This window comes from Haliotis rufescens, unplaced genomic scaffold, assembly GCF_023055435.1.
Source record: "Haliotis rufescens isolate VD_foot unplaced genomic scaffold, xgHalRufe1.0.p SCAF_1, whole genome shotgun sequence".
In the NCBI taxonomy this organism is placed as follows: Eukaryota; Metazoa; Mollusca; class Gastropoda; order Lepetellida; family Haliotidae; genus Haliotis; species Haliotis rufescens.
Genome location: NW_025963779.1, coordinates 74,053,129 through 74,068,213, shown reverse-complemented (window position 1 = coordinate 74,068,213; position 15,085 = coordinate 74,053,129). Strand labels below are relative to the sequence as shown.

Below are 15,085 nucleotides of genomic sequence, written 5' to 3'. Positions count from 1 at the left end.
TCACGAAAAAACACCCACGTTGGTACGCATGATACAATTATATATAATTTGCAATATGTACAAAATGGCAGTACTTAACAAGAATAGTGAAAATAGAATAAGTAGATACTAGTTAATTTTACTATTTGCATTATACACGGGATTCGGGAATTGGGAGAAACCTTTAGATCTTTTTACATTGTTAGTAGTCAAAAGTTTCTCAAACGGGTTCGACATCCAGATATCAACAGATCTATCGCTCCAACAGCAATCGAATTACAAAGTTAACATTGGCGGTAGCACAGTAATCAATACTTGAATACTTGCGCAATATCCACGCAAACAGTACTTAAACTAAACAGCCCCAAGACGTCATACTGCAACAAAGCTGTCGCGTATTACGCAAACAAACTTCGACGACAAAAGTTCACTCCGTGCATCTGCGTCTGACTTCAGGACAGTTCATTGAATACATGAATGCTGTTCGCAAAATGGTGCGGCAGTAGACGCTACACTGATGTCGATGTTGACGTCACAGGCAGCCAAGACCACGATGACACGAACAGTGCCGGTAGCACTACGACGCGACGGAAATATACAGGAGATTGGAGACATCCTCTATACGCCCATCCTGTGCAAACAAAGAAATAATTACGATAGCTATCAAATTGAAAAACATGCTTTGCTGAAAAAAATGTTTTAAATATTAAAATACTTTCTGCCAAATATGATGTTAGTGGTTCTTTTCCAGCCACCCTGTTAATAATATTACTTTGCTTCACACTGGGCAACCCCTTTTGTCAAATATGTGTCAATGTGTAATTATGGGTGTTGGGTCAGGTAGGTATTGCATCATGGACACACACAGTACAAACTGTCGTGTTGGCTACCTGTATTTCTGCCGCGACCACGTGATACACTGCACGTACAACGCTCTTACACTCCCCAGGGGAGGGGAAAGGCACAGTCTAGGTAACACAGTCTTGTTTGTCGCCTTATTTTTTCTGTACGCAATAGTGTAAAGCTTAAAAGGGAGGTAACTGGTGAAGAGGTTGAATGCTGTCTACTTGCCCCGCAACACGTTCAGAGTCTACGGGAATGCAGTTAGATGCTACGCCAGTTATCCCGTCAGCCAATCAGAAGTCCGGACCTGGATGGTGTGTTATATATACACCAGCACGTGGGAACGTCGGTGTACTCTGACAGACTACAGAAAGGACGGTAGATCCAATACGCATCAAGCTTTCCCAGTATGGTCAAGTTCGAGAAAGTCAGGTATGTTATAAACCCTGAATTTATATGTTCTTAAACAAAGTGTGTTATCTGTTTAAAACTGTGAATATATCTTAATGCTTGTAATTTAAATTTTTATATGAAACTGTGGATATTTCTGTAGGTCGGGTTAGCCGTGTGAACTGAAGACATCCATATTTCATTGAAATTATCGATCAATTATTGATTCATATTGGCCGAACTGATTTTCTGTAATGCACTTGCCAAACGTTTGTTTTTTTCACCCCCAAAACACGGTTGCAGTAGTTGGAAGTGGAAAACTTGATTTATTTCCATAATCGGATTCCAGTATGTTATTGTAAATATATTTCACAGACTTCTTTTTAATTTATTTCCCGGCTGTACTGTAATGTAGCAGGTTGCTGCAGCGGAACCTCCACGGAGTATGAGATAGTTGATCACCGATTGCTTAAAATTAAATAAAATTGACTTAAAAGTATTTGAATATTTATATATATATATCTGTATTCTTAAACTATTTTATAATTCTTACCTGTCTTTTTTACGTACCTCGACATGTTACGACATATTCACTGTCTGTATGCTGGTATTCGTATAACAGTATTTTAATTATTATTTCTCTGCAACGGAAACCTACACGGAGTATGAGATAGTTGATCACCGATTGCATAAAATGAAACAAAATTGTCATGAAATTATTTGAATGATGTAGTTGTTTGGTGTAAACCTTAGGTCACAATGAAAAAACATTATTACGAAGTCTTTGTGTGTATCTATCCCGAATCTGTTCAAATCTTATTTACAAGAGTGTATCGCTGTTAACATACATCTGGTTTAAGAAGCGGTAGCTTCGCTCACTGTTTAAACAATCAAGTGAAGGTATATCAAAACTACTCTCGTTTGGACGACAAAACTGACAACTGATCATTGACATGATTAGACATTAGTGTTTACATAGTATAACATACATGTATATCCTTACTTCAATTTCAAACCGTTTATTACGAATGTATTTTAATAGCAAATAATTATTTCATAAATAAAAAAAATCTTTTCTTAAATGGACTTAACAGTTTGATGAGGACAACGATTGTGATCATATGTTCATTTAGTTAAACAAACGACGAGTTGGAGTTGTTTTATCGCACAATAAAACACTATAGGAAGAATAAACCATGTGGGGCGCAGCTCCGAGTTGTGTATTCTCCTTGTAGTGTTTTATTTTTGTAGGATAAACAACGACAACGAGTCGCTTATTTTCTATAGGAGATATCAAAATTATATCTTTAAGGATATTAGTAACATATTTAAAATATTTACCCGTATTTAAATAATGATTCCATGAATACAATCCGACATCGGCAATGTCTGACAAGTCCATTTTAAGAACAGGGGGTTGGGGTAAGTTTGGTATTTCTCTAATATTCTCACTATCCTCACTATCTGTACCTTTTATCATACCGACTGTCACACCTCTCTCACTTTTGGGTGCGATTGTTCGGCCAATGCGTTTATCTCGTTGCCCAGCTACATCCATGGGGACCAACTTACTAGACAATTCCCTCCCAAAGATATGATCGTCCAATTTACGACGTCATTAAGTTTCGGGGACATGTTCGAATGTCCAGAAATGATGTCATGATCGAACAATGCCTTATCGAGAATAAACCATCTTCACTGTTCTTTGCGTAGCTATCTCATATACTTAGATATACCGTGCATCATAGTCTGTCATAAACACACAGAAAGAAAAGTATCCCAACCTTGCCCATTGAGACCGGAGTTATGGTTGAAAACGATTCGCTTGGATGATGTCTATTTTATACCAAAAGACAACTTAACCCTTTTTTTCTAGTCGTCTCTCATACAGACTCTGAAACAAAAAAATATCAAAAAGCATACCATGCAAGACTAGAATACGTTGGTAAATATAAATGTTTTTGGTATGAAGATATCCTCTGTGCTCATCTCTATTATACATCAAACGACAAAACATATCTTGAAATATTTTCATTTCTGCTTTTTGGTAAATCTAGTTTTTATTCAATATCTGTTGGTTAGAATTAGAACATATCAGAATTATCATTATTATTTTTTGTCGGCAGGATTACTCAGTTCCAGTACTTCTCCGTGAGTGTAATCGTCATCTTCATCAGTTTCCTCCTCTTTCCCGTGCGCCGCCGGATGGACACACAGACGGCAATCGTAGGAATGATGCATCTTGGGAGTTGGGCAGCGCAATATGGCGCACAGTTGTGGGTGACTCTTGTAGCAGGTGGGTCAACTTGTGTGTTAATACGGGTTAATGATACAGTGAAACTTCGTCAACTCGATATATCGTTGGTGATACCGCAGTTTAACATGAAGCATAACTTTACAGAACCCATATCGACACTATGAATTAATATCTTCTGCTTATCGGGAACATCGGATAACTGGAAGTGTTTTCGTGCTTCCTTAGATTTCGTGATAAGGAGATTTCCCTGTTCTCGTCTTGATTTGATTTACTATGTTTATGGAGTCCATTATATAATATACAGGGGGCCATGAATGGCCAGTCGTATAAGGCGCCGCAATTTGCTGTGCAGAGTTGCGTCCCTTGGGCACACCAGAAACATGTGATCGTGGGTTGAAATCCCGGCTCGCCCCGATTATGTTTTTAGGTTTGTCAGCACGATACCCGTGCTCGTTGGTTTCACCCAACTGGTAAACGTCTGAGACCTGCATCACTTCGGGCTTTACTCCCATATTAAGCTGACACGCCGTGATATAACTAGAATACTGTTAAAAGCGGTGTTAAACCCAACTCGCTCACTCACTCTTCAGAAAACGCTTAGTCAAACGTTGGCAACATGATTATAGAATGCTCCCTTTTCCATACTGCCGATGTAAATATCATAACATACTTTTACTAACTGACGTGGTGACTGAATAGTATGGATATCGCCATACCTAACTGATTTTACCTTTGATAGCAATGTCACTGCTTTTTCAAATCGTCAGATCGGTTCCTTTAAAACTTGTGAAACACCGAGAAGAGACCATTTAAACAAAAGAAAAAGAAAATTAAACTCTAGATCCGTGAAAAAAATAACGCCCGCCAGAGGACCCTCCGCCCTAAACCTTCGGCGTTTATTGAATGATTTGCTGCACGACGAAACGTCACAAACGTGAAACCTACAATCATGTTGTTTGGTCAGATTAACCTTAATCCCATTTGGATATGGACGAATGAAGCAATGGCGGTATTTGACATGTTTATGTAAATGAAATGTGAAGCTTGCCCCAATCATTGATGTATGCCCTTGTCACCAGGTCTGACGATGTTCTACAATCTCCCCCGGCACATGTTCGGCCGGGTTCAGACACGCCTCTTCCCTATGTTCTTCCTGTGGAGCCTCGTGACGTCATCCATCATGTTGGGCACGTTCGTGCTGCAGCATCCCCTGGACTCCATGCAGAGAAGTCACGTCATACAGGTAAGTGTCACTGAACAAAACAACTGCAATTGGTTACAAAGGATGAAGTGGGATAACGACCCTTTTTGGCGCACAAGATATGCGTGCTTTTAGAATGGAGAAAAATGTTTAGAAATTGTAATGAAAGTTATCCGATGTTGTCAGACATAGCTAAAAATATAGCTGAGGATAAATACCCAGCTTAGACACAGAATACCGATCCAAGCGGACCAGTCCTTGTATTATCAACTTAATCCCTAGCTCCAGACAGGGTAACAACAAGTACCATTTTGAAACGTCTTTTGGTATGAGGTGGCCGGGGATCGAAATACCGGATAGACGCTCTATCCACTAGACCACGGAAGTGATAAAAACAGTACAATAATATGGTAAAATGGTAAAAAGTTCATCTTGGATCACGGACTTTATTTATTTATATCTGCATTTGAATTTCGAAAATCGGCCATGTTCTGTAATTGAAGTGAGTGAGTATGGTTTTACGCGGCTTTTAGCAAAAGCGGGGGGGACACAGGCATTGGGCTTCACACATATTACCTATGGAGAGAACCGTGATCCGTGGCGAGCGGACACTCTAACCACTTGGCTACCCACCGCTCCAACTAACTGTATTCGATCATGCCAGAAGTCCATACCTTGCTAGTTTAAGAAAGAACATGCCGGATAATTTTCATACCAATATTACAAAGCTTCATGAATGGTCATTTATTGTGGGCCAAGAGAGCCCTTATCCTACCTCCTCCTGGTATGTCGGGGCTGTCGGGTAGCCTAGTGGTTAAAGCGTTCGCTCGTCACGCCGAAGACCCGGGTTCGATTCCCGACATGGGTACAATGTGTGAAGCCCATTTCTGGTGTCCCCCGCCGTGATATTGCTGGAATATTGCTAAAAGCGGCGTAAAACCATACTCACTCACTCACTCCTGGTATGTCACCCCAGCCATCAGTACAAATATATATTACACATTATATCGTTGACATTGGACCCGTGAAGATCCGGGGTACAATAGGCCTTCAGAAACCCATGCTTGCCGTTTAAGGCGACTGTGCTTGTCGTAAGAGGCGACTAACGGGATCGGTTGGTCAGGCTCGCTGACTTGGTTGATGCATGTCATCGATCCCATTTGCGTCAATCACGATGTCACTCACCGGATTGTCTGGTCCAGCCTTGATTATTTACAAACCGCCGTTATATAGCTAGAATATTGCTGAGTGCGGCGTGAAACAACAACGAACAAACAACAAACTATTGGGTGCTTCAATGAGCGTACCCTTTGTGTAGACTGGGTGTTAACAGTATTTTCCTTTGAGTGTATTACTATCGCACCTAGACTTTATGGACAAACTGGTTTCGACTTGGTAAAGTACAATCCGCATGATTTGGTGCGGAGTAAATTCACTCAAATAATATTGTGCTCGTGAATACGTTGATGAAAAATGGACATATATTTGAAATTTAACTGGGCGTTTTTCAAGTGTGAACTTAACACTTATACGGAATTATATGAACATATGCAGTAAATTACGTGTCCATCGTGTACCATGCGCATCTTAGAGAAACCTCCAGTTTTACAAGAAGGAACCAAGTCACCAAACCTTCACGTCTTCTCTTTGCAGATTTCAATGCTGATCGCAGGCTTCGTAGCAGCGGCTCTGAATTCCCTGATTTTGGCGCCACTCATTGTTCGCTCCATGTTGGTGACATTTGAAATGGAGGTGGAGGCAGGTGTCGGTGACGTCATAGGTTACGCCGATATGAAGGAAATGAAGAAGAATCCGGCGTACTTTACCGCCTACCGCACGTTCAGAAGGTGTCACGGAATGAGCGGCTTGTTGACCTTGGTTGGCCTTGCGTCCAACACCGTGCATCTGTACTACATTACGTCGCAGTGTCTGCCGCTATAACGTCGTCAAACCGTAGACGTCGCTGCTGGTGTGAGGACCTTTGTTGTGTTAGTGTTTTGAGAAAAGTGACTCACGACAAGGTTGTGATAGAATCTCTGACAGATATTTCTGTTCTTGTCACAGAGACTTTTCAATGTGACTGTGTGCCTGTGGATCTCAAGACGAAGCGTTACTTGGCGAACGGATCAACTATGATGATATGAATGGCAATGTAGCGAACACTTGTGATCATGTCTCTGTGATTTTTCGTAGTGGCTGTATTCCTCTCACTTAACTAGATCTGAACATGTTCTGCTCAGTAATATTCCATTTGAAAGTTATGCAACGTACCCCCACCCCCACTAACTACCTCACTCACTGTATAGAAACCAGGAACCTGTTAGGCATTAAACCATCGACGTATTGTACAGAATGTGCTATTTATCATGTTAATTTATATATGATGGAGAATGTATTATTTACTGCTGCATGTGTGCTTGCAACTGCATTTATCATTCGTGGTAGCACAAGGTGTCTTACAATAAATGTCTCATCATTTTTATGTCCTTGTATGTTTTTGTGTTTTCTGTCCTTGGTACATCTATATATCGTGGGTAATAACTGCCGTTTGTCATGGGGAATGTTCTCTGTAGTGCTTTCACGGTTCCTGCCTGGTGAATTATTTCGGCGTAGTGTTAGCTGTATATTAGTCTGAACCTGAAGGAACCCATGTACCATTCAGAACATCCTATACTACTCAAAACAAGTAGAAAGTCATAGCACAACAGATGATTAATAGCGATATGTAATCCTTAACTTCTTTTGAGTAATATATATTGATATTGATCAATATATGTTGATCGGTCTCTCATGCATCTGCGCCGTGATATTACCCATCTTATTAAAACCATACTCACTCACTCACTCACTCACTCACTCACTCACTCACTCACTCACTCACAAGTGTATGTTTACTTTATTATGGTAAATATATCATAATGGAGACATACAAGAGAAAACTTATCTCATCGTTTGCCAATCGGTTATTATCAACCGTTCTGTTCCCACTTCTATCTTGTGTAACAGTTCTGCTGAATTATCCATCAACTTCTATTTTGTCGTTGAGTTAAGATAAGATAAGATAAGATAAGATTTATTGCAGAAACGTTCCATTACGGGACAGATGCAATTGTAAAAGACAAGACATTATGATTCATATATACATATATACAGACATACATAATTTACATTCCTGTAGACACATACAAAAACAAAATAATCAATATTACATATTTGATGATATTTTTATACATAAAATGTCAACGGTTGATTATGAAGGGGTATTTATTGTTTGAAATTATAGATATGGAAACATGCAGTTGATAGTGACTGCTTCATTATTTGACAGGATGTAGTGAAATAATTTATCTTCATGACTGTGGACATTTACATTTACATTTTGTCTGGATAATTTTTCAAAGACTATATTTCTTTCTTGAGTGTGTTATGGATCTAGAAACTAAACTTTCTTACTGAATATATTCTACCGATTGTGCACTCAAAGTAATGAATTTAAACTTTGCTTATCTAGAATACTCCGTTTTCTTTATTGCCCGACAGCGCTTTCCACCATATGAGAGACGCGGACACCGTTATATACGTACTCTGCTCATTACTTGATGAACCGAAAAAATCACTCCTAAAATCCTAAAATCTGTTCAGAGTTAGACCTACGCGATTTGTATCGGGGACTGGAAGAAGACTGTTCCACGCGGGGCGAGGTTCTTGCTAACCCTGCCCTGAGACTTTGGTAAGTCCATGGATGTGTTGTAACCCTATCCTCTCAATAGGCATGTCAGGATATGTGGACAGTCTAAGGACTCCAGTCTCTTACAGGGACAACTTGTTCTTATTATTGACATGAAGTAGAAACTATTATTTAAACTAAATATTTATTGTCTAATAAACTTGTGAAAGTCTAGGTTTTCACAGAAAAAGGAAGCACGAATACATCCTCGAAGCAGCCGTCATTGGTCCACGAGGATGCAGCGTGGGTGGTCAGTGTTTTCACAATTAGTTCTGGCATATATATATCTGGTTTGTTTTGGCCCTGGCATATCAGGGTCAACGGAATGTGTCCGGGGCTTGCCCTCTGACAGAGATGTTTACATGCCTCGCTGATCTATAATTACCTCCCAGGTTTGTTATACGTATAGACCGTGTTGAGTGAGCGAGTATGTATGCCTTTAAACCTGCTTTAGCAATGTTCCGGTCATATCACGAGGGACCAATGCCCCTGTGACGAGCCAACGGTTTAACATCTGTAATACCCCACCTCACCTGTGACGAGCCAACGTTTTAAGATTTAGTTGTTATATTGTTATAACGTTGTATAGTCACAGGTGAGGTGGGGTAATATCAATGTTAAACCGTTGGCTCGTCACAGGGGTGGTGGAGAAATATAGTTGTTATAACGTTGTATAGTCACAGGTGAGGTTGGGTTATATTGATGTTAAACCGTTGGCTCGTCACAGGGGTGGTGGAGAAATATAGTTGTTATAACGTTGTATAGTCACAGGTGAGGTTGGGTTATATTGATGTTAAACCGTTGGCTCGTCACAGGGGTGGTGCAGAAATATAGTTGTTATAACGTTGTATAGTCACAGGTGAGGTGGGGTAATATCAATGTTTAACCGTTGGCTCGACACAGGGGTGGTGGAGAAATATAGTTGTTATAGCGTTGTATAGTCACAGGTGAGGTTGGGTTATATTGATGTTAAACCGTTGGCTCGTCACAGGGGTGGTGGAGAAATATAGTTGTTATAACGTTGTATAGTCACAGGTGAGGTTGGGTTATATTGATGTTAAACCGTTGGCTCGTCACAGGGGTGGTGGAGAAATATAGTTGTTATAACGTTGTATAGTCACAGGTGAGGTGGGGTAATATCAATGTTTAACCGTTGGCTCGACACAGGGGTGGTGGAGAAATATAGTTGTTATAACGTTGTATAGTCACAGGTGAGGTTGGGTTATATTGATGTTAAACCGTTGGCTCGTCACAGGGGTGGTGGAGAAATATAGTTGTTATAACGTTGTATAGTCACAGGTGAGGTTGGGTTATATTGATGTTAAACCGTTGGCTCGTCACAGGGGTGGTGGAGAAATATAGTTGTTATAACGTTGTATAGTCACAGGTGAGGTTGGGTTATATTGATGTTAAACCGTTGGCTCGTCACAGGGGTGGTGGAGAAATATAGTTGTTATAACGTTGTATAGTCACAGGTGAGGTTGGGTTATATTGATGTTAAACCGTTGGCTCGTCACAGGGGTGGTGGAGAAATATAGTTGTTATGACGTTGTATAGTCACAGGTGAGGTTGGGTTATATTGATGTTAAACCGTTGGCTCGACACAGGGGTGGTGGAGATATATAGTTGTTATAACGTTGTATAGTCACAGGTGAGGTTGGGTTATATTGATGTTAAACCGTTGGCTCGACACAGGGGTGGTGGAGAAATATAGTTGTTATAACGTTGTATAGTCACAGGTGAGGTGGGGTAATATCAATGTTTAACCGTTGGCTCGACACAGGGGTGGTGGAGAAATATAGTTGTTATAACGTTGTATAGTCACAGGTGAGGTGGGGTTATATTGATGTTAAACCGTTGGCTCGTCACAGGGATGGTGGAGAAATATAGTTGTTATAACGTTGTATAGTCACAGGTGAGGTTGGGTTATATTGATGTTAAACCGTTGGCTCGTCACAGGGGTGGTGGAGAAATATAGTTGTTATAACGTTGTATAGTCACAGGTGAGGTTGGGTTATATTGATGTTAAACCGTTGGCTCGGCACAGGGGTGGTGGAGAAATATAGTTGTTATAACGTTGTATAGTCACAGGTGAGGTTGGGTTATATTGATGTTAAACCGTTGGCTCGTCACAGGGGTGGTGGAGAAATATAGTTGTTATAACGTTGTATAGTCACAGGTGAGGTTGGGTTATATTGATGTTAAACCGTTGGCTCGACACAGGGGTGGTGGAGAAATATAGTTGTTATAACGTTGTATAGTCACAGGTGAGGTTGGGTTATATTGATGTTAAACCGTTGGCTCGACACAGGGGTGGTGGAGAAATATAGTTGTTATAACGTTGTATAGTCACAGGTGAGGTTGGGTTATATTGATGTTAAACCGTTGGCTCGACACAGGGGTGGTGGAGAAATATAGTTGTTATAACGTTGTATAGTCACAGGTGAGGTGGGGTAATATCAATGTTAAACCGTTGGCTCGACACAGGGGTGGTGGAGAAATATAGTTGTTATAACGTTGTATAGTCACAGGTGAGGTGGGGTAATATCAATGTTAAACCGTTGGCTCGACACAGGGGTGGTGGAGAAATATAGTTGTTATAACGTTGTATAGTCACAGGTGAGGTTGGGTTATATTGATGTTAAACCGTTGGCTCGACACAGGGGTGGTGGAGAAATATAGTTGTTATAACGTTGTATAGTCACAGGTGAGGTGGGGTAATATCAATGTTAAACCGTTGGCTCGACACAGGGGTGGTGGAGAAATATAGTTGTTATAACGTTGTATAGTCACAGGTGAGGTGGGGCAATATCAATGTTTAACCGTTGGCTCGACACAGGGATGGTGGAGAAATATAGTTGTTATAACGTTGTATAGTCACAGGTGAGGTGGGGTAATATCAATGTTAAACCGTTGGCTCGACACAGGGGTGGTGGAGAAATATAGTTGTTATAACGTTGTATAGTCACAGGTGAGGTGGGGTTATCTTGGTGTTAAACCGTTGGCTCGTCACGGGGGTGGTGGAGAAATATAGTTGTTATAACGTTGTATAGTCACAGGTGAGGTGGGGTAATATCAATGTTTAACCGTTGGCTCGTCACAGGAGTGGTGGGGAAATATAGTTGTTATAACGTTGCATAGTCAAAGGTGAGGTGGGGTTATATTGATGTTAAACCGTTGGCTCGACACCGGAGTGGTGGGGAAATATAGTTGGTATAACGTTGTATAACGTTTATTATATAGTTGTTTAAACCCAAACTACGTTATAACAACTATATTTCCCCACCACCCATGTGAAGAGCCCCACTGTCCCTATGAAAACCCAACAGTTTAACATCTATATTCTCCAAACATCTCTTTCACGAACAACCGTTTTAACATCTAAATTTCCCCACCTCCCCTATGACGAGTCAACAGTTTAACATCTACATGTATATAACCTCCCCTCTCAATGTGTGAAGCCCATTTCTGGTATCCCCCGCCGTGATATTGATGGTGTATTGCTAAAAGCGGCGTAAAACCATACTCACTCACTCACTCACCTCTATCTTCCCGAAACAAAAGGCGTTAACTGACTTTGAAAGTTCAGTTTCCACCCTTGCCGAACTAGGCCGGAATTTCTGAGCTCGATCGTAGCGCCACCAGTGGCTCTTACGAGTTATATCCCTTCTATGTTCCCTCCAACTGACCAATCAGATTCCACCTCTCGTATCATTTGCATTTGCTTCAGACAAAATGGCGGCGCCCTTCAAGACGATCTGATCGATAATCAAGATCTATGCTGTAATAAAACGGGTCTTATCTAGCGAAGTGCATCCGATCACTCGAGAAACTTGATTTAAAACATGAAAAGATTTGCAAAATATCTGTTGACACCCATTTGGCGGTAAACATGTTTTGCAAATCCTGGAGTCGACGGAACTCTGCACTTTGAAATCCATGTTGTTTACGAACCGGAGGTCTAGTTCGTCACGGGATTTTGATTGCATAGACTCGTTAGCCCAGCCAAAATGTAACTCTGGAACTCCAGCCTAGTTCGGCAAGGATGGAAACTGGACATTTATAGTCAATTAACGCCCTTGCCTCGGAAAGATGCCTCCTCTCTGACGTGCCAACAGTTTAACAGCTATATTTCCTCACCTCCCCTGTGACGAGGCAACAGTTAACAACTCTGCGCCACTATGTTTATTTTCTATTTTTTCTTTATCGTATTTGAATCGCATTTCGTTTGTATTCTTTTCGCGTAATTCGCATTTCGTTTCTACTGTAATCCCAGTTTGTCTCCCATCTGAGTAAACTCGTGTGAATTGGAGAGTCGGGTTTTTGATATATTGGCGTGGTGGCAGCGGTTAATCCACCCAAAATGCCTTCGACACACAGAAGGATTTAACCCCTAACTACCTCCAAGTAAGAATACACACAATAAGCCAGTTTACCTTCTGACAAGGCATTTTCACTGGCCGTGAAACGATCGACGAAACACTTTCAAGTAGGTCGTAACTTGAATCCGCTACCTGTGAAAAACACCGTTCCTGTTCAGTGAAAATCATTCAACTTGGTACCCAAACGTTTCTTTAGCATTGACTGTAATCATGGCTACTCCTCGCGCTCCCAAACAATGACAATTAACAAAAAAATGAGACAATCACATCTTTTGAAAACTTTCAAAATCTGGTATATATTCTTTCACTTGATGTCAATTTTGCTCCATTATTGACTGATGGTTTTTCGTGGGAGAAGAAAACAACTACCCATCCAAATAGGGGCCTACAAGACGATGGCGAAGCTATACCCGAAGCCAGACGCAAAACAGCAGCCCAGAAAAATGTACATCTTGATCTAATGTTGGGTCAAATATGCAACTTTTGCAACGTGATCAGCCGCAACACAATCATCAAGAATTCAACATCAGTGAGAGCCATTTGGCAGAAAATCCGCCAACATTATGGCTTTCAGTCAACCAGTGCTAATTTCCTTAACCTCACGTCTCCGCCAGGTCAGTGTGTGTCAACGTGATCCACTGAGTTCAATCAACCCAAGTGCTCCAATTTCAGCGTGCTTTTCAACATTGTGAGGTTAAGGAGCGTGTTGTGCTACATAGTAACTGTGAACGTTTTAGAAAGCACGCGACAGAACCTGTACATGGTCTCATCAGTATTCGTCAGGTCGACGGTACAATAATATCACTTCTCAGCTTCTCGGCTTGGATAGGTTTCGATATAGGTATGATTGATATACAGTGGACGGTATACCAGAGGGTCGAGATATAATATAAATATGTCATTTTGCCACGTGACCTACTAAAGGTTGACGATCGCAGGAAAACCCCACTTATCTTGAATCCCGAAATAGTCGAGAGCATTTATGATACTCACAAGATACTTCTCGAATCTCCTCTATCTATATAACACCCTTATCTCGAGAAATATGTGAACGTTTCCCGATTAACACCCCTTCTACCTGTATCTTCCTGTGGGATACACTGGCGACTTATCAAATGTGAGTATTATTCCGTATTGAGATAACCCGCGAGAGCGCGCGTGTGTGACGTCACGCTGGCAGGGACACGTGTGCTACCTGAGGTTACCCCGTGGTCATCATGGTCACCCCACGATGGGCCGGACAAGTGACCCAGTCGTTCAACTACATCTTACTATCGGAAAATCCCATATCATAGGCGCATCGTCTGAACCTCCCCTTTTGAAAACCAAATGTACTATATTGTACTATGTTGTAGGCAGTAAAATTATCTGAGGGGATTTTGATATTTTGAGCCCCTCCTTTTTAAAATTCTGAGTCTGCCCTTTCATGTTACGAGAACAGGTTCCAAAGCGTAACTTCTTGTATGATTTGGTTGGTTGGTTCGTTGTTTAACGCCGCACTCAGCAATATCCAGCTATAGGAGGCGATCTGTAAATAATCGAGTCTGAACCAGACAATCCAGTGATTGATATCATGAGCATCGATCCACGCAATTGGGATACGATGACATGCCTACTTGTATGAAAATAATAATGAAAATAATACATATTTTAATGAAGAACAAGAAAATTTGTGAAATAACTAATATTTCATGTAATTTTCATGTGATTTGTCTAAGCGAGATTCGTTGGACATTATAACATAATTCTCACAATTTGTGCGTTTTCGGGGAAAACCAAAGGTCATACAGGTCTTAGGCGTGTACCACTTTAACCGGAAACACTCGAGCATGGGCATGGAGCTGACAGACAACGGATCATAGGCCAGTTTAAGGCGCGTCTGAGATTCGAACCCACGGTAGCTGCATGTTGCCACACCCACCCCCACCTTCCAGACGATGCAGAGGTTATACAGAGCTGACATATTGCCGATGCGACATTAAATTGTAACAGTGTTGTGACATTAGACCATGGCGCTACAACAAACCGAACAGTCACATCCTCGGCTGGGGCTCGTCATTAGGGGATGAAACAAGGACTGGTAGGCTCTGAGTGAATTATTCATGTTTAAACAGCGGCATGATATCTCGCTGAGCTAGCACTTTAAAACCGCCATTAGTCCGGACTAGCACAGGCAGCCACACCCACACTCATCTCACCGCTTGACGAGAAAACCAGACTCGTTCTGATTATCATTCTACAAGGACCTACGTTAACTTCGGCATCCCTCTTACTTCGCGTGATGTAGCTGGAATATTGTTCAACTT

The 15,085-nt window shown here is 41.2% G+C and overlaps 1 protein-coding gene across 1 annotated transcript; it reads left to right on the top strand.

The window, feature by feature from the left end:
* The first annotated feature begins 1,102 nt into the window (after positions 1–1,102).
* Positions 1,103–7,158, top strand: LOC124139774 (transmembrane protein 205-like). Its single transcript, XM_046507094.2, has 4 exons — positions 1,103–1,254; positions 3,339–3,508; positions 4,549–4,712; positions 6,324–7,158. Exons 1-4 carry the CDS (start codon positions 1,232–1,234, stop codon positions 6,609–6,611), a joined length of 645 nt encoding a protein of 214 aa, XP_046363050.1. The 5' UTR covers positions 1,103–1,231; the 3' UTR covers positions 6,612–7,158.
* The last annotated feature ends 7,927 nt before the right edge of the window (positions 7,159–15,085 follow it).

Coding starts and splice junctions, on each gene's coding strand:
- LOC124139774 (XM_046507094.2), top strand. CDS start 1,232: ATGGTCAAGTTCGAGAAAGTCAG. Junction 1,255..3,338: donor GTCAAGTTCGAGAAAGTCAG/GTATGTTATAAA, acceptor TTTTGTCGGCAG/GATTACTCAGTTCCAGTACT. Junction 4,713..6,323: donor AGAGAAGTCACGTCATACAG/GTAAGTGTCACT, acceptor TTCTCTTTGCAG/ATTTCAATGCTGATCGCAGG.